The 19,897-nt window shown below is 48.5% G+C and overlaps 1 protein-coding gene and 1 long non-coding RNA gene across 3 annotated transcripts in view; one reads left to right on the top strand and one right to left on the bottom strand.

Moving 5' to 3' along the window:
• Positions 1-5,203: 5,203 nt before the first annotated feature.
• LOC140680468 (uncharacterized) lies at positions 5,204-6,206 on the top strand. Its single transcript, XR_012051791.1, has 2 exons — positions 5,204-5,458; positions 5,501-6,206. It is a non-coding gene; the product is annotated as an uncharacterized lncRNA (long non-coding RNA).
• The window catches only part of GRIK3 (glutamate ionotropic receptor kainate type subunit 3), a 95,179-nt gene continuing 80,746 nt past the window's right edge, over positions 5,465-19,897 (bottom strand). Inside the window, exons 12-16 of one of the 2 annotated variants that reach the window (XM_072917863.1) lie at positions 17,296-17,414; positions 14,816-15,033; positions 8,309-8,531; positions 7,845-8,095; positions 5,465-6,028 (exon numbers count right to left, since the gene is read on the bottom strand). In XM_072917863.1, coding sequence (XP_072773964.1) covers positions 5,675-6,028; positions 7,845-8,095; positions 8,309-8,531; positions 14,816-15,033; positions 17,296-17,414 — 1,165 coding nt within the window. In that variant the 3' untranslated portion in view covers positions 5,465-5,674. Of the gene's footprint in view, positions 6,029-6,311; positions 6,515-7,844; positions 8,096-8,308; positions 8,532-14,815; positions 15,034-17,295; positions 17,415-19,897 lie in introns of those variants that run through there. The other variant, XM_030290259.4, reaches the window with a different exon arrangement.

The following is a 19,897-nucleotide window of genomic DNA, read 5'->3' as shown; positions in this document are numbered from 1 at the left end:
AAGGAGGGGTCTCTGGAGGAGGCTCCACAGCTCCTGGCTGTGCTACAGGCCACTCCAATTTCTCATCTGTGGAGCCAGAGATGAAGGTGGCATGAGCTGGGATCAGCCTGTCATGCTCAGTAAGCTGGGCTGGGATGAGATAATGCCACCTGTGAAAATCTCAGGAAGATCCTGATGCTGGACAGACAAGAGTATTACTATAGAAAGTTATTAAACCCAGGTGCTGCTCCCCGTTTGCATGGTTGTTTGGGCCTTGCAATAGTGATGCAAACACAATTTTTATACCATGCAGGGGCTGTCCTGCCCAACCCACTCTGGCAGGCACTAGAGGAGACAATGGATTTCCTTCTGCCATCGTTCCTCTGTTCCATCCACAAATTTCCATTAAGGAAATAAAAGTGTATTTTACCTGTAAAAACATTCAGGTCCAAACTTGCCTGAGTCCTCCCCGAGTGGCAGAGATTTTGTCAGTGGTTTGATTTGGGGAGAAGGAAGGATTTGGTGCTCACAGAGAGCAAGAGTGCACAGAGGGGTCGTGGTGGCCATGTCAGCTGCTTGTGAGAGGGCACGGGGATGTATCAGAGCACTGACATCCAGGGTCAGCAAAACACCTGCTCACAGATGTACAATTACTGCTTTGAAATGGGATTTTGCTGGAAGAAATCCAGGTTAAAAATTACTCTCCGCTGATCTGAAAATCTAAAATGTCTGAAGGCGCATGGCTGGGACTGGGAGATGGGAGGGTGGGCAGACACCTCTCACCATTTCCTGATTTTCTCCATATTTTGCCCAGAGGGATTAATTGGTGCTTAAAGGGAAGGGTACTGCTGTTTTATGAGTGAAATCTGTTGTCTCATTCATTATTCATTCCGAGGTGATTGGCAGCTTCCAGGCGGTGGGTCACAGTCGGTAAAGGGTGAGCTGCTGACTGACAAGGTTAATTGCTGCCTGGCGTTAATGCTGATAACGATTTATGTTGACAATTCCTGGTATTCCTGGCGCAGCCGGGGGTTTGTCGTGGGGGTCAGCCGATGCTGCCCCGTCCTGCCCTGCTGTCCTGGCAGCTGGGAGCGCCCACGTGGGGAGGGAATTGCTCCCTGAGAAGGTCTCTCATGCTAAGTGATGCAGAAGCAGCTTTGCAAAGGCATCCATTGCTTTTACCTTTTTTTTCTTCCTCTTATTATTTTTTTTTTTTTTTGCTATGTTCTTTGCATATTGATCAGGGTTCAGAGCATAAAAGTGAGGCTGGGCTTGGCTCTGCAGATCCCCCTCAGCACCAGCATCAAAGCTTTGCTTTTCTAGGGGCTCAAGCGAATAGAGATGTGAAAGATTTTTGAGGGTGACCCTTAAAAATACTTAAAATGGGAAAGAATTGTCTTTATTTCTCAGTGTGCAGGGTGGGCCGTGCCATTGAAGCCCAGAGCTGCTCCCAGGGCTGTGCCTCCCCTTTTGGGGTTTGTTTTATCTCTGCAGGAAGGGCACAGCCCCAACTGCTCTGGCTGCTCCCATCCAGAAACCGCAGAGGTTTCCTCCCTGCCTCGACATAACAAGCAGAGCCATAAAGATTTCGGCTAATAAAATAAACGCTGGCCTTTAGGGTGCTCCCAGCTTTTATCAGGGTAATAAGATTTTTGACTTACATGGAAGGGAAGATGCAAACAGAGCCTTTATGAACCTCACGGCCTTGTCGGGGCTCCGGCACCTCTCTGTGATGAAAAGCTGAGGCAGCCTCCAGGTAAACTGTGGCAGCACATTCCTCTCCCTCTCAGGATTTTCATAGAGGTGCACAGAGAGAAATGAAAGAGAAAACCATTTCTATTTCTGCTCCTTGTTTTTCCCATGTGGAATGTGTTTGGAGAATTGTTTACCTGGGGTGAGTGCTTGGTTGGATTCTGGTGAGGATTGTTTGAGCCTGATGGCCAATCCAACCCACATGGGGCTGGACTCTCAGAGAGGGTCATGAGTTGAGTTAGAGATAGGTTCAGAGAAAGTAGTATGTAGTTTGAGTATCCTCTTTTTATATAGTATATGGATGTATTTTAGTATAGTTATAATAAATAAATCATTCAGCCCTCTGAATTGAGTCAGACATCGTCATTTCTTCCCATTGGGTTCGCCTGCATTTACAATAGCAAACCACGACGGGAGAGAGCTCCTGTGGATGGTCCTTCATGGAATGTCCAGGCTTAATTACCTGTCTGATATCGAGCTGTGAGGGCCCTGTCTGAGCCCCATTGTCTCTTCCCTCCCTTTGGCCAAAATTGGGATCTTTCCTTCTTCTCCTGAGACCATCACCACTGCCCCATACCTGCCACAGCCCCCTTGGGGAGCAGCACCAGCAGCATTTCCCACGTGTTTGGGTTCAGCTGGGAACTGGTTTTATCATCACTGGCTTTAAGGCTGATAAAGTTGGGATGTTGTTAAGCAGTAGGAGTTTGGGGCAGAATCTGAGCAAGGAAGGGAGATGTTGGGTATAAACAGGCACAAACGTCATTATTTTCTAGAAATTATTTATTTAAAATTTAAAACCATATTACTTCATACAGCAAACTGTGCACTTTGATATATCACAGTGTCTTAAAAAGGAAAATAATCAGAATTTTTTCTTTTTTTTTTATTTTTTGGAAATTGTATTTACATCAGCCTAGAATGATCAGCAAGTAACACAGTTACTATGAAACCAAAATTGTTACAAAATGTTTACAAAAAACTATATTCATAGAAATTCTGCATGTCCACAAAGGAAAATCCCCTGAATGTCACGGAGACTATTTTTTCCTTTTTCCCACTCTTTTCTGGTTTTTTTTTTTTTCTTTTATTTTTTTTTTTCTTTTATTTTTTCTTTTTTTTTTTGAGAAACATGTCAAAGTAAGGTACAGAGCAGAGGGCTCATGATGCCAATGCCAGCCCCGAGCACTCTGGGGACTGTGGTACCCCACGGTCACTGGGTGCTGGGTGAACACTGGGTGAAGCCACAGCACCCACCGTGTCCCTTTGCTGTGACCTTCCTGGAGAGCCTCAGTGCTGGCACCCAGCCGAGTCCTGCTGCCAGCACCGAGGTGGAGCAGTGGGTGCCCAGAGCTGGAGGTGGCTCCCCTTTGCATATTCCATCTCTCTGTGGGTCTGTCCCCTCCACATCACACCTGACACGCGCTGTTGGTTGACTCCAAACAGAAAATCCACCCCAGGGAAGCAGCTGGCTGTCCCTGCTCTGTCTCACGGGAGAGTTGGAAGGAAAAAGCAAGTGATAAGGGGATGGTGAGCCGAGGTGACAACAGTTTTAATACAGTTTAATAACCCAAACCTGCTTTTTCTGTATTTCCTCCTCAGTTTTCCAGTCCCTCTGCCCAAGTGAAGAAAGGAACGGCGTTGAAAGTTGGATGATTTCAGACGTGACTTGTCGCTAATCCCAGCCAGGTCACGGATGGGCTCACAGAAGGCTTTGAGGCTTTGTCATCAACTCTGTCCCTTCCCAAGCCTCCCAAACGTGGCTCTGAGGCCCTGGGCTGGCTGCTCCTCCTCTGGCATGAGCTCACATGGCTTTGGGCACCAGGAGCACGCGGGAGAGGCTTGGAGCTCTCCTGGGTGAGCTGCCCCTGGTCCCGCAGGAAGGCTGGGGCTGAAATCCTGCACGTCCCCTCAGGTCACAGTGAACGGGGCCAGGGGGAAGGGTCTGCACCAGGCTGGGGTCCCAGCAGCTCCTCTGCATTTTTTGTGAGCTAAAACATTCCCTTGTTGGATATCAAGCCTTCCAGTGATCAAAACTTCAACACAAAGCCATCACGGCGATGCGGGAATTTGGCTGCAGTTCGTGGCTGATTAGGGGTGTAGGGATGGAAGGAAAAAGGTTCATCTGCAGGGTTTGATCTGGCTGGCAGTACACCAGTAATTCCAGATGCTCACCCATCGCATTTGTGATTAAAATCAAATCAGGCTGGTGTCAATAAATAAATGGGGTTTGTGGTATTAGAAATATTTATTTATTTTTAAAAAATCTGCCAAGAAGCAAAATGAATGCTGATTTCTGTGGTATTTTACTCTCTGGACATTTAAAGCCAGTTTCAGGCTTTGTTTGCATCTCTGCTTTATTTTTTTTTTTTTTAGAGCTTAGAAATACGCAAGGAAAACATAAAATCTACTACTCTGACAAGCCTAAGGATTTGCAAAGGAATACAGAAAGCATGTCATTAGCTTTGGGAAGCTGCCCCACACTTCAGTTTGTCCTCTGCTCAAGGTATTTGTGCAGCAAATTATTAAGAATCTGATGCCCATTGCATTGGCAACTTTCATCCCTAATTTTTCACAGTTTTTGTGAAAAGGTGAAAATGAATGTAAATTCTTTGCATATCTTTACTTGAATCAAAATATGACAAATCACCTGGTTTTGCTTGGGGTCACTCTGTTGTTTCTTTACATCACGGAAAAAGCAAAATAAGTACAAACTGTGTTCCATGATGGGGTGGGGAGCAGCTCTTCCCTCTTGAGCTAATCTGCTAATTCTGTTCAGCTCGAGACAACCCTCCTGACTGAGCACGGGGGAAAAATCCCAAATCAGCGGCAGTCAGGTTTGTTCCTTTGGGCGAGGATAACATTTCCAGAGTGGCTGTGCAGCTCAGGAGGGCCGTGGTGGCCTCAGCACCCGCAGCACCCACGGCCCAGAGCTGGGTGCAGCAGTGGCTGCTCTACCCCTGCCCCACCTGCCCTCCGCACAGGTGAGGTCCTGCAGGGTCACTGTCCCTCTTACCCCTGCAGGGGAAGGGTGTTGCTGTTTTCTGCACCACCAGTGGCTAAAACCAGAGCTTTTGAGCACCTTTGCATCACATGTGTGACATTCTGGGTTATGGTGGGCAGAGGAATTTCCATTTGTTAAATTTTGTGAACGAATCCCGCTGGCTGCCTGTGGGTCCCCTGGCAGGGATGGAGCTGAGGGAAATAACTTGAGTGTTACCTTAGGCCAGCAGAGGGGTCTTTGGTAATTCTGCCTAAATTCATCTGCAGGACCAACCTTGTGGGTTAAGCAACCTAAAAATAAGAAGACAATTCATGGAAGATTTCCTAAAAACATTTTAGTGTATGTTTGCTTAATTCCCATGGAGAGGCTGCCTGAGGGGTGGCAGTTCCTGGTCAGAGCAGGAGGGATCCCAGGCTTGGCTCTGCTTCTCCCAGGTCAGCCCGGGCTGAGATTCATCTTTCAGGTCCTTGATGCCATGCAGAGCGCTTAGTCCTAAACCAGGCCCACAGTCCCCTCCCAGTGTGGAGCTGCAGTTCAGCACTGCTGAATTTCATGGAAATCGGTACTTTTGGCTCTTGGAAGCAGCTCTGCTCCTCCTGCTGCTGGAGCCTGTGGACGTGGTTGCTTCCCATGCTTCTCTGCAGGATAGAGTGAGCTGTGCAGGAAGAGCAGAGACAGAGCTGAGGGCCTGGAGATCACGGTGTCAGGAGATCACGGTGTCAGGAGGTTTCAGGAGATCACGGTGTCAGGAGATCACGGTGTCAGGAGATCACGGTGTCACCCTGGGCTGGGCTGGCACAGGGACTGTGGGTGCTGTCACTCGGAGGTGCAGAAGGTCCTGTGCGTGCCACGCTGTGCCCTCCCTGGCCCGGAGCTTGGGTACATTTCAGGCTCACCTTCCCCTTGCCAGCTGGCTGCCCTGGATCTGCTGAGGAACGAGTGTCACCTTCTGCCGCCACGCTCCCACGTGGCTGTCCCACTGCGGGTGGCTGCGGCCAGCACAGCCGCGAGCTGAGGGCCACCGCCAGCTGCGCCAGGGCAGGCACAGCCTCGACCATCCTGCTGCTTCCCAGGTGCCTCTCCCTTTCCTGGACAGTGTATCCAAAATGTGCTGTGTGTGTGGGTGTGGAGCAGGTGCTCACCCCTGACCGAGTGTTCCTGTTTATTGCCGTGCTGATGGAGCCACGCTCGGGGCTCCTCCTCACCCGCTCGGGGTTGGCTCGATTCTGCTTCACCTCCGTGTGTTTGCGGCGTGTAAACATCAGACTCCTGGGTGGTGGTTGGACTCCATGAGGCCTGGAGGATCGAAGCATTAAAAAAAAAAAAAGGAATGAAAAGTAACAAAACAAACGCAAAAAGCCCCAAGACCCGCGTTACTGTCCGTGCTTGGAAGTTCTGGCTCCTCTGCGGTGATGGATACAGCTGGGTTGCAAAGGCCTTGTTCTTGAAATGAACAAACCAGGCGGGTTTTTTCTTTTTTTTTTTTTTTTTTTTTTCCTCGTTTTTTAATCCATCCTTCCCTAGTTAAGGGTGCATCCAGCCGTGTCTGCCGCAATTCCTTCCCTCCCACCCCCCCACTGCCATTCCCTAGGGAAACACAGGTGCCAGTCCGGTGTTGCAGGTCATGTTGTCCTTGCCGGGCAGCCGTCGGTCGTTGAAGGTGTGCATGTTGATCACGGCGTCCGTCTTCACCATCACGGGGGCCTGGGGCTTGTGCTTGACCCGGCGCTGGCAGGTGAGCGACAGCCGGATCTCGTCGGCCATGGCGCTGCAGAAGGAGCGCTGGGGACAGCGGGGATGAGGCCTTAGCATTTCAGCTCTTATATTTCTCATTTATTTGTAATCCTGCAGTTTGTTAGTGTGTAACTGTAAAGCTCCATAGCCTCTCAGCCACTGTTCTCAAGTTTTATTCAGTAAAACAATTCCTCTCTAGGCCTGGGAATCAAGGGCACCTCACTGTCTCAGGTCCCAGAAAATATAAACAAAAGTGAGTTGAGGGGGAGCAAACTTGGAGTAAATTACTTCATTACCTGAAGCTGTAATTGGGGGGTTAACCCCTGATATGTAAATAGACCGAACTTATATCTGTCTGAAAAACTCATGGCCACTGTCCATCTTGTGTGTGTAGCTCCTTGGAGGCTTCTGACTGCCCAAGGTCTATCTGTTGAAGGCCTTCTATAAATCCCCACTTTTATTCTCCTGACCTTACCTAGCCTGTGTTCTAGGGAGCCCCTCCGAGGCATCAGGGGACAAAACGCTCCATTAGTGCTACAGTGTTCTGCTAGCCTGGGTGGAGCAGGGGCTGGAAGGGCTCAGTGGAGGGTGAGGACAAGGTTTAGGGCTGTTCAGGCGTTGGCTGTGCTCTGTGGGGCTGTGTGGGCACCTGGCTGACCCCTCTCTCTCGGCAAGGACTGTGCCTGTGACACGCTCACTCCTGCACAAAGGCAGAGCTGCCAGAGGTCTGGTGCTGTGTGATCCTGCCAGGGGCTCTGACCCTCCTGCTGCTGGGGGCTTTCCTTGCTCTGTCTAGTCCTTCATGAGGGCAGCTCGCTTTGATCGCTGGTCATGCACAAAAGTGCACGTTCCACTCACTGCACCAGGACACCCACGGCAGAGGAAGGACATAAAAGCAGTTCTGCTGTTTCCTGAACACTGATCAGCCACTGATGGGCTGCGTCTGTGAGTGTGGCAGAGTTGATAAGACAGTGTGAGGCTTCCTGGTGAGCCCTGACTCGTTCCTCTTTGAATGGGACTGGGGAGAAGGCATGGATGGTCACACCTGGAACGTGCAAGGTGATTTCAAGAGGATGTAACAGCTGAGAAAAGGCCCCTCCTAGGGAGTTTTGTCTGTATTTTAATGATTTATTTGTCAGCTTGCTCTAAACTACCCTACCAATGTACCCTGGTGTGGCTGCTGCAGACAACTTTGATCAGAGCAGACGTGACTTTCCCCCGAGGGGAGGCTGTCAGACAAGTGAGCCTCTGGGGATGGCACTTTAGGGGTGCCAGCTGGATCCCTCTGCCCCCTCCCTGCTTGTCCCTGGGGTCAGCGTGCAAAGCCCTCCAGGGCTGGGCTAAGGGGAGGCAGAGAATCAGAGGGAACCATCAGTACCTGCTCGCGCTCCGCCGTTTTGCGCAGCTTGTAGATGAACTCCACCATGGCCACGAAGACAGACAGCACCAGGCCTCCTGCCAGGACAATGAAGATCCCCCCGATGTTCTGGATGCCCAGAGCACTGGCCTCCTTGTTCTCATCCTCAGGGCAGCCATTCCCCCGCCACCACTTCTCCTTCATGACGTGGAGCTTGTCCTCCTCCTGGAGCTGCAGGATGGCGATGGTGATCTTGTCCCTGTACGGTGACCCTGGGGGTGGGGACACTGTGATACACAGAGGGAAAGTGGGGCAAAAATCCCACCAAGCAGGGAAGGTGTCTGTGCTAAGCAGCACGGTTCAGACCTCTCTTCAACAGGCAGACAGTGCAACGTTTGGTATTTGGAAATTCGCTGCTGGGAGTGGAGTATCTTAATCACCTGCGTTGTGTTTGTGGTGAGCAGCCCCCCAGAGCTGTCACTTACCCATGGGCGTCCCAATGCCGTAGCCTTTGGTGTCGATGAGCCCCCCGATCTGGGTGAGGTTGCAGTTCCTCTGGGTGATGTACTCGATGGTGGTGGACTCCATCAGCAGCGCGTAATCGGCCGTCAGCGTTCGCTGGATCCCCTCCTCGTTGTTCTTAACCAGTGCCGTGGGTTTGCTGCTCATGAAAGCCCACATTTTTTCAAATGTGGAGATTTTGGATTTCTGGAAAAATGACACCCCCCACCCCCAAAATAGGATTAATTCTCTATTTGCTGAAAACTGGTATCTTCTCAGTAAATAATAATAATAATAATAATAGTTGAGAACAGATCACACAACAGAGCAACCATGAATTTGACTTTGTCTTAAATGCCTTCACTGCTCAAGATTGTTTGGATTTATGTTGCCTTTAAGAGAGAAAAGGGCTGCAGCAAACACCCTTCTGTGCATGTGCTTCAGGTCCTGAGGTAGAATGAACCTGCCCAAAGCCCTGCAGGACCCCTCGACTCCCAGATCATTTTAAGATCTCCTTAAATGTGTTCACTTCCCAACCAGGATTTGTTTACCTTGTAATGTTTCTGCATGCTGAAAGAACAGAGAGTTTTGGAGGACATGGTTTTCTCTACACACTCTATGATATTTTTGTCTTTCCTCAAGCATGGCAAGGAAATGAGTCTCCTCTGAGATATGTGCAACTGCCAAACAGATTTAACGTACCCACGTAAACAGAAGCACAGAGATATTCAAGAAGATTGTCTTACGGCTAAAAATAAACATGGATATTCTTTCACTATCAGCAGACATTCTGTTGCAAAGGAAGGAATATGTTTTCTAGCTTGCTATTCATGTGAATGCTTTTTTTTTTCTTCTAGAAAATGTGTTGAGTGAGAAGAAATATGGTTATTTTACGTCTTGCCATAACATTTGAAAAGTACCATTTATCTATGAGCACCTTCTGAGTCGTCTCTGTCAGTCATAACGAAAGTCACAGAATCTCGAAATCCCAGAATGGTTTGGGTTGGGAAAGACCTTGAAGCTCATCCTGTTCCCCCTGCCCCACCACGGGCAGAGGCACCTTCCACTAGACCGGACTGCTGGTCAGAACTGGCTTTAATTTAGGAAGATTTCCCAGACAGGCAGAGTGATGTGTTCTTGCCCCTTTGCTGGTCCCAATGCTCCCGTGGGTCAGTGCTTCTCCCTCAGACCCGCCCTGGGACAACACTGGGATATTGAGGCTGGTGTTCCCACTGCTGCCAGCTCCTTTATGCACCCATCTTCTTTCCTGCCCCATTTCTTGTTTTTCCTACATCTGTTTTTGCCTTCTTATTTCATTAGAGGCAGCTTAGCCAGCCAAACCTCTTCCTCCAGTGTGCTCCTCAGCGAGCCTGGAGCTGGCTGATAAGTCAGAGCGCAGATAAGTCCCTGTGCTGTGTCAGGAGTCAGGGTGGCCCCTCAGCAGCTGCTGCACGAGGAGTTGCTGCTGCAGAGCTGTGATTTCAGCCGTCCTTTATCTCTCCACAGGTCTCTGTCCTTCCATGAGAAAGCAGGAGATGGAGCCCAAGCCCAGCCCAACTGCTGCTGCCACAGCTCCCCATCATTTTTTCAGTATCACCCACAACGTGCCAGCATATGTTCTTCTGATAAAACCGTAATAAATAATGGTGAGCTAGCTGAAAGTCCCTTGTAATGCTTCGTATTCCAAATGCTTTGCCCATCCACCTCCTTTATTCCAGCGTGTTTAGCAAAAGTTAAACAAAAGCTCATCCCACCAAAGCTGGGTAGTGCAGTGCTGTTCAAACAAAGGCTGTTCCTCTGCCTTTAACCCTGTGGGCCACTTCTCCTGACTGAAATACCCAGCGATTCATTTCTTCTCCATTAAAGCTCGTGCTCCTTATAATCCACTTGATGAATGCTCAGCAGTGGATGTGCTGGAGCAAACTTCATTCAAGAGGCAGGATAATCTCCCTCGCTTGAAAATCTGGACCAGTGCCTATAAGGTAGATTTGTGGCATCTATCAAACCTCAAAGAGCAGCAAGAAATGTAGCCTCCAAAAGGATTATTAAATATCTGTACATTACAATGGGTAATTGAAATGAATCGTGTGCTCGGCTGGCTGATAAGGACTTGTTTAACATTTATATAGTTCACATCAGAGGCCTCTGGGTTCCTTGGCTCTCCCTCTCTCCTCTTTCTGCATTTAATGCTCCTTGAGTGTTGACACAGAGCTTTTAACATCAGTGTTCTCCCAGTTTAGAGCACAGAGCAAAATAAACTGGCAAAAAATCAATAGGCTGCATTTAGTGAAGCAAATGGGACTTGCATGAGGCACTGGACCTCTTCAGGCAACTGAAATTACACGAGACAGAGCTCCCTGGAAGAGAAAAACCACTTTTCTCTTCTTCTCTTAAATCACTTCTCCTGACCAGCTTGAAAGGACTTAATTGTGTTTGGGATGCCATGAAGAGCCCAGATTTGTCAGTTCTGGCTGTGCTGCTTTGACACAGCTCCTGCCCTGCCAGGGGTCGAGCACTCCTCCAGCTGGGGCACAGCTGGAAAGGGCTGGAGAGGAGGATGGGGCTGCTGTCACTGCTCCCCTGTGCCTAATGAGAGCTGGGACAGAGATCCAGCTCAGGGCTGAGACCCAGCAGGGAAGGGGAGCTGGGGGATCCCTCCAGGAGCAAGGGCAGGGCATTGGTGCAGCCAGGGCAGCTCACACCCAGCCCTGGTCTGGGCAGCTCTAAAACCTGATGAGAAAAAAACTTTTCCAAGGGAAAATTCCCCAGCTGTAATTTCCAGCACAGCCCTCACAGGTTGATGGTTTGGTACAAACCCAGAAGCAGCCGTGAGAGAGATGTTGGGCATCAATCCCAAATTGCATGAGCAGCGAGGGCAGGAGTGTCCCTGCTCCAGCTCACAACCAGTTAAGCCACAGAACATGTTTTGTAGTTGAAGGAAAAGTTCATTTCTCCCCTTCCTCCTCTCAAATACTGTGGCCACACTGCAAAAGCATTGCTTATTGATGGGAATTTGGGTGTTGTCAGCCAGGACTGCACCATAGAAATAAGCAAAACCATCTTGGTAGTAATTTAGTAATAAAGAATGCCTTAAATTGCATTTATTTTGCTGATGTTTTTTCTGCTTTCTTTATTTGTGTGGATATTTTATTCTTCTGGACCCCTGATTTTACCATAGTTTCACTTTAAAAACTGGAGTTACTTACTGGAGTGATCTGGTAGTTGTTGTGCTGTGGCTGGGTGCTAATTTCTTCTCAAGAGATTCACCATTTACTTTTATGGGCTTCTTAAAAGAAGCATAGCTCAGTTGGCTGTGGGTAAAGGGACCCTTCTGTGCCCCCACATCCTCTGGAGTGTCCCCAGATCCCCCTCAGTGGCAACTTTGCTGCCAAAGGTAGATGAGGAGGAGCTGCTTGGGTGCTCTGAAGCATTAAGACAAATGATCTGACACTGGCTTCTTCCTGGCAGAGAAGTTCCCATGTCAGGAGCTCCGAGATGTTGGGAATGATGGAGATATTGCTAATTACCAAGGGCTGGTGCTGCAGCCGTGGCTCCCATGGCGGGGTCGAGTCTCACTCCTGCTCACACGAGTGGAGCTTCTCCTTGATTTATTCAGGATAAATAACACCAGAATCTGATCTGCTGTGCTCTGCATCTTAATCAGCCGGTGTTAGTGCTAAATGAGATGTGTGTGTGGAAGCAGAGTGCCAGCCCCTCCGAAGGCAGCGGCGCCGAGAACGCCTCCGAGTTCATTCTTCAGAGTCACAGCTCAGAAGCCACCTTTAATAAGCAGTTCTGCAGGGCCAGTCACCCAAATCAATTAATGGAATCGTTTAGAGGAGCCCCTACGAGGCATCTTGCCAAGACATATACGCTTTTTTATCAGCCAAATTGGCAAGAAAGGAACTTTCAGGCTTAAGATTTTCAATTCCAGCCTGTATGAAAAAATAAATTGATTTCCACCAACTGAAGATACTTAGTCTTGAGGATTTAACATTTCTGTGTGGGTATCTGTGTACACACACACACACACACACTCACAGCCAGACTCCAAACTGCACATGAGACCTGGCCTTCCATTCAGAGAGGCAGCCTCCTCTGAAGGATGGGAAGGATTTATGGGTTATAATGAACTCTAGATGCTGTTCCTAAATTAATTGATCCATGTTTATTCCTGTAACTCAATCTGCACTGCCAGGGAGTAAACACCTTCTCAAAGCTTCTTTTAATGAAGTCAGAATGTGCCAATATGGTTGGTAAAGCTCTTTCTTCTTCCCTCTCTTGGTTTGCTCGGCTGCAATGGGGCCAAATTCTGTGGGAGCAGCATCCCTCGCTGTGAGGCTGCCCCAGAGGTGTCTTGGTTCCATTGGGACCTTCTGCAGTGTCCCTCTGCACAAGCTCTCAGCCAGCCTGAGCACAGGTCAGTGCTTTGGGAACCATCTCATGGAACAGCACGCAAGGTGTCCACCTTCCTCTTCCTCCCGTTGTGCACCAAGTTCAGGGTGCTGCTCTCCTCCTGCACGGCTGGGGGGATCCAGCGTGGACCAGGATGGGCTCTGACAGAGGGGCTGCAGGGCCCAGGGGTGCTCAGGGTGGCGTGTGCAGCTTGCAGCTGATTTAACAGGGAGAAATGAAGGAGCGAGACCCTGCTGCGAGGGGAAGGAATTTGGGGAGCAGCCACACAAAGAGCCAGGCAGAAATCTGGGCCAAATATAGCTAAATATACTAAATATATAGATAATCCACAGAGCAGGTGAGACCCTCATTGGTGTGCTGCCATCAGGCTTTTGTCCCAGCAGTGATGACCTTGTTGGAAAAGGGAGAACCCCTGTCTCTCCCATGTCCCTCTGCACAGGGAGGACAAGTGAGCAGAGCATCCCACGTGGGAGCTCCCACTGCTCCAGTAATGGAAATGCTTGTCAGGAGGGACATCCCTGAGAATTCATCTCCATACAACAGTGATAATAAAAAGGAAAAGGAAAATACGCTGCATCAATAAACCATGCCAAGGCCGTTAGAAGCCTGAAGTATGATTCTGATGGATAATGATATGAAGCAATAAATGTGCTGTGTCCTGATGATTGTTAAAAGAGACGGTTTCCTTTTATTCCCATATAAAACTCGTACTGGAAAGCGCAGTTAAAGCACACAGTTCCAGTCTGCCTTTCCCTGCTGCCTCTTCCAGGGTTATATGGCTTTGGAAGACAAAACCACACATCTGCCTGTGCCATGGGCAGAACTGCACGGACCAGCTCCGTGGCAGGAGGCAAACTGGGCATTCCCAGAATTGTTAGAGACCAAACCACCCCCTCTGTGGCTCTTTATCAACCTCTGCTGCTGCCTGTCAGAGTCAGGACACAGATCCAGGGAGGACAGCGGCTCCTCAGCCAGACCAGAGCCAAGAGAAGCTGCATGGGAACAATGCTCCCTCTATTATTCAAATCCAGCATATTGGCTTCCTTTAATGAGTCTTGCCAATTAAACCACGGAGGCCTCGTCAAGCTGCCATCACCCTGTGCCGGCTTAAATCTTGCAGCACCAGGCACAAAGTGCTTGGTAAAGCCTGAACTGTGCTAGTCACATGAATTTCCTTCTGCATTAGGAGGGGGAAGGGGGCAGAGGTGTGGGGGAGCCAGCTCCCACTCCTGAGCCAAAGCCTGGGATCTTCCTTTGGGCCTCTTTCCTTGCCAGGGTGATAATTCCTTAATCACCCCTCATTTCTATCCCTTTATTCTCTCTCTTTTCAGACTGGGTTTTTACAGGCCAGCAGTGGTTTTAAAGGTCATTTTACATCTCTCAGTTTCTTTCTATTTTTGAGGCTATGGTGGAATCTGACTGACTTCTGAATTTAATTATGCTTTAAATAGACGAAATTAATGCAATTGGATTGTGATGCACTGGTAGTATTACCTTGCCCTGAATCTCAGAGGTTAATAAAACTGGATTACATTGATATGAATACCTGAAGGACAAGAAAGATATTTCAGCTATAAAAAATACAGGTCAGGGAGGGCACTTTGCAGCATCTGTCCAGCTGTGGGCTTCATTTGGGCTCTCCTCTGTCCCTGAAGGCTGGCTGGATCAGCCTGGGGGCTCCATGGGGCTGTGCTGGCAGAAGCAAGGAAGAAGCTGGATGGGTCAGATGTGGAAATTGGGAAGGGGCTTTAGGAAAAGAAAGATTTTTCTGCAGGGCTTTAATATGAGCTGCACTTGGGCATATGCTACGTTTTTGGGTGTCTGAGCCAATATTGGGTAGAGCCTGCAAAAGTGTAAAATCAGTTTAATTTTGTACCTGTGACTTCAGTTAACTACAGGGAGGGGGATTTAACCTTGGTGGGACTCAGGTGAGTGACAGTCTCAGTCTGGGCAAGATTTGAGACTGAAAGAAGGAGCAGCAGGGGCGGCTTGGGAGGATTTCTGTCTTTGGATCTTTGTCCTGGCTCCCGTTGGCATCTCTGCCTGGAAGGTAGAGAGCCTCTGCCTGGTCTCACCTTGAAGAAGGTCATGGTAGCTCCATCCTTCACTGCTCCATACTCTATTTTTGTCTGCTTTGCCAAGTCATCTGCCGAGTCGATGGGGGATTCCATCCTCTCCACCGTCAGGAAGGCCGCAAGGTTGGCCGTGTAGGACGAGATGATAATGAGGGTGAAGAACCACCATATGCCACCAATGATCCGTGTGGAGAGGGCTTTGGGCATCAGCTCCGAGCCTGGGGTGGGACAGGGGGAGGAGGGGAGAGGCAAGAGAGGGAAAGAACCCATTTTATGTATCCATACGTGTGACAGTCACATTCTCTGGATGGAGAGACATAACTCTGTCTCTCAGGAGAAGCACAGGGAGAAGAAGAGAAAACAATCTTTATCTCTGCTCCTTTGCTCTCCCCATGTGCAATGTGGTGTGGAGATTGTTCACCTGCAGTGGTGGCTGGGTTGGATTCTGGTGAAGGTTGTTTGGGGTCAGTGACCAATGGATCCAGCTGGGTTGGACTCTCAGCAGAGTCACCAGTTTGTAGTTAGATGGGTAAGTAAGAAGTAAGTATGTAGAATAGGATAGTCTCTCTTTAAATAGTATATTAATAGATATATTTTATTAAAGCTATCCTTCAACCTTCTGATCTGGAGCAGACATCATCATTTCTTCCTGTACCCGGGGTTTGTCGCATTTTTACTATACATATGTACATTTTATATACATACATATATACATATATATATATATATATGTATATATGTATATATATATGTGTGTGTGTGTGTGTGTGTGTGTGTGTGTGTGTGATCAAGTTTCACTGTCAAAACTGTTACAGCTATGCAATTAAAGCCAACTGGTTTTGAGGCAAATTATCCAGACATCTTGCGTGCGAGGACATCAGTAGGGTTTTTGTAGCATTTGCAGAAAAACCCTCTTCCTTGATTACTGACCTTGGGTACAGTGCCCAATTTACAGGAAACATCCAAACTGAAGTAATTAACTGGGCTGCATTTATGAGATTTAAATAGCAAGCTATTTATGAACTTTTATGAGTGTTTTGTTCTGCCATTTAAAAAGGGCTTTGCTTTTATACAGATTATTTTCAAAAGACTCACTCTGGGGAGTGTGTTCAAATACACAAGGTTTTAAAAAAAATCAAACACCAAGAGAAAGGAACTATCAGGGCCCAGGGCTTTGAATGCCAGTCAGAAGTGGGGAAGCAGGAGACGTTACAGCATAAAAGGTGTAGTGGGTCTGGAATGACTTTTATTGAGCAGACATGAAGGGCTAAATGGGTTGTGCTATTTTTGTAATCACCCAAAACACCTTTTAAAGCCAGGCAAGAGCTTTGGGTTTGAAACAGCTGTGCTCAGAGGATTTATCAGCCTGGAAAGTGCAACAAAAATTGGGCTTTGCAAAGCAATTTTAGGCAGTGTGGCATCAAAGCAGAGCATGGGGTGTAGTTTTCCTCCCTTCAGAGTGCAGCAAGGAGACACAAGGAAGAGGAGGAGTCCCAGATATTGAGGGTGCTTTGGTTCTCCTCAAGATCCTGCTTCTTCCCTCTCCCATCTCCGGCCCTTTGATGCATTGGATGCTGTGACATCAGTCTGGCTTTGAAATATTTTTCTTCTCAGATGCAGAATTGAGTTAAAAAGAATATAGCTCTTTTCATTTATCAGCATCTGATAAGAGGGATGATTCATCCTGCTAAACCCTCTTGCTGGGAGCTGTCACTGTCCATGAGGGCAGCTGAGATCCAGGAGGAATCTCTATTACAGGCAGCAGTGGAGCTCAGAGCAGGAGCTCTGTGCCTGCCACTGAGCCAAGGCTGTGCTTCTTTTGCTCTCTGGATATAACCACTGATACACGGTAAATTAAAGTGTGACAAATGTTTGACATTTTCCACTTATTTCTATTCCTGGATTTTCTGCAATTAGATCACAGCTGAATTTTGTTCCTTATTCAGAGCTGCTCCCAAGCTCCCCCCCTGCTGCCTTCTGAACAGATTTATTCTATTCACTGCATCTCTCTATTCCATTCACACACAGGGATGTAATCCCATCCCTATCCCATTTCTGAGGTCCCTGTGACCGTGGTGGCTCACACCAGTGCCACTGGCAGCTCTCCCGAGGGGCTGCTGGGCACAGCTCCCAGGGCAGCTCCTCACCTTTGCCCAGGCTGGGGGAGCTTCAGGGCATCTCACACTGCTCAGAATGACAGGGGAGGGGAAAAGTGGGGATGGAGCACAGGGCAAGGCACCCAGTCTGCTGGAAAAGTTGATTTAGAGCAGAGAGAGAGCCAGGTCAGAGATTCTGAAACTGAACAAATGGTTGGAATTAACAAAAATAGGAATTTGCAGAGTCTGTGGGATGTGGGGGAATGAAGCAGCTGAGGGAAATAAAGGCAGTGCTCCTCCTTGGAGCTGCGGGGGCCAGGAGGTGCTGGGAGGTTGCATCCAAAACAAATTTTCCATTTAAAATTTGAAAATTGCTGTCCCTACCTTGCTGCATCAGCGCTCCCATCCCGAACCAGAAGCTGTTCAAGAGGGTGAAGTTGTTCTCCACGATGTCCGAGCCCGGGTTGCAGGGGTGGGCGTCGTACCACTCGTATGGGCTGAACCTGCAGCACACAGGGAAACCAGAGTGTGAAAAAGCCAATCACTTGGGTTTTAAAATTTTTAAAAGTTTAATAATAAGAAAATGGCTATAAAAATAGCAATACAATTAGAGTAATAAAATTTAGAGTTAGGACAATTACAAGACAATAAAAAGCAAAGAATTACGGACGTCCGGATGCTCTCGGACACTGAGTCACGACAAGCATCCCTTGTGAACAAAGGAATAACCTTAAAAGCAACAGCCTGGTGCATATTCATATATCTCATACATGATGCATAAATTTCTTGAAAATTAAGAACTTTTCTGGTTTTTGTCAACTTCTTCTCCTTAATCCTGGTGGTTCCAAAAAGACAGAGAGATGGGATGGGATGGGATGGGATGGGATGGGATGGGATGGGATGGGATGGGATGGGATGGGATGGGATGGGATGGGATGGGATGGGATGGGATGGGATGGGATGGGATGGGATGGGATGGGATGGGATGGGATAGGGTCCAGGCATGTAACCTCTTGTATGTAACAGTTTGAAAACATGAGAAGAAATGGCATTTTTGATTGACTGAGGAGAAGCCTTGGTCATTCTGCAGCAGCAGCAAGGACAAGCTGGTATTTCAGGATATTCCCCCACCAATGCACATGGGAATCAGGAATTTAGGTCACTGAGAAGTAGAGCTTCCACCATCCTGACAAGCAGGAGTTTGGCCCAGTCAGGGCACTGGCAGAATGCTGGAATGTGGTGGCAGTTTGCTGTGGATTGTGGATGTCACTTTGCCCTGTGGTGGATAGTGGCAGAAACTTATTCCCTGTGGGGATGAATTTCCATGGATAGCCCTGCAGTTCCTGAGAAAGACTGAGGGAATTTCCTGGGAATATCTCTGCAGATTCTGCCCAAGATTGGCAGGCAAGCACTGCTGGGAATGAGCTCGTTTAGCCAGGATCTGGGGAGGATGCTAAACAGGAGAGATGTTAATATTTTTAGAGCTGTTTATTTACATTTTCTGAGAGTCCCAAATTTTGTAGAGATTAAATTAAAAACATAATTGGTATAATTGCTTTTGAACCAGGCATTAATTATCATCTCCGCTTCCTTCTGGAATCCCTGGAGATTCACAACAGCCCCTTCTCAAAGCCCAGCCCACAGCCTCTATCAGGAGATGCTTCCCTCTGTAATTCCCCACCAGATGTGCCACCACCCAAGGAGAGGGTTCATGGCTCAATTCCAGGGGTGGCCTCGCTCAGACAGTTGGGTTTGTTTGGAGAAGGGCCCCAGCTCTCTGCCAGGAACCTCCTGGCACTGGAACCTGCCCTGGGCACGTGTCAGTGCAGAGCCGTGGTCCTGGCACGCGACCAGAGCAGCGCCAAGCACGGGAGGGCTCTGGGGGAAAACCATCCCTGAGATGGACAAGGCACAGCCCACGGCTCTTGTGGCTTTAGCAAAGATTTCCCTGGGTACAGCTGTGCCACTTTTTGCTTCTGTTTTCCACCTTCAAAGTACAGTCTAATGATCTCTCTGTTCCTCCTTGGTTTGTCTCAACTTCCTGTGGTGGGGCTGTTCCCTGGGCTGGGTTTGGGGTGTGGAACCACCAGTCCTGCTCAGGCTGCACCCCGACACTGCTGCGTGTTCATCCAGGTAGTGCTTGGGCTGCCCTTGCTGCTCATCCTCTGCTCTCTAAATAGGAGGAAATCAGCAAGGAAACAAGCACCAGGCTGAACTCAGACCTGGCTTTATGTGCTGCTTATTCCTTGGAACTTGCTATAGATTCCCACCACAGGTGGATGAAGGATGGTGTCTTGGTCCTTTCTGTTGGTTAAAGCCAGAGTTCAGGAATTAGATTAAAACTTTCTTGGGCTGACAATGAAAGACTATGAAAAGGAAAAGGAATGGGTAAGATCAATGAGCCTGGCAAGATGACACGCTAGAGAACTTCAAGGTCTGAGCAAAAACCTACTGGTGCAGCTCAAATGACAGAGAAATATTCAGAAATCTGCAAAGCAGCAACAGCCTCCAGTGCTTGAGCAGAGAAACCATTGATGGAAACAAGAGGAAACGAAGGAAGGAGGGAGAGGAGCTCGTTGACCCCATAGAGCCAGAGCTCAAATCAATGGGGGAACTCAGGATTCTCTGTGGCTGGCTCCCCTCATCCTCACATGCACTGTGGGCTCTGAGAAATATTTCATCAAAAATTAGGATCATTCTGTCTCTTTCGGCTTTTTGGGCGGGAAATGGAAGCGTTTCGAAGAAGTTTAAAAGATCCAACACAAAATACTTTTGAGTCTAAATTGCATCTCCTGAGAAATTTTCAATGGATGTCCCAGACCTCGCTGCAATTAGGATGAAATTAAACCCACCCACCCTGCCACACAGCCAGAGGGGTTTGGTGTGATTTGGAGCTGTGTGAGCCTGAGAAAAGGTGCCAGCCTGGCAGCAGAGCCTCCAGACACAGCATCCCACGGAGCTGTGGGACAGCCAGTGTTGATGGCTC

The sequence above is a fragment of the Taeniopygia guttata genome, chromosome 23 (assembly GCF_048771995.1).
Source record: "Taeniopygia guttata chromosome 23, bTaeGut7.mat, whole genome shotgun sequence".
Lineage (NCBI taxonomy): Eukaryota > Metazoa > Chordata > Aves > Passeriformes > Estrildidae > Taeniopygia > Taeniopygia guttata.
Note: the sequence above shows the minus strand (reverse complement) of the source record. Positions and strands in the feature narration are given on the sequence as shown.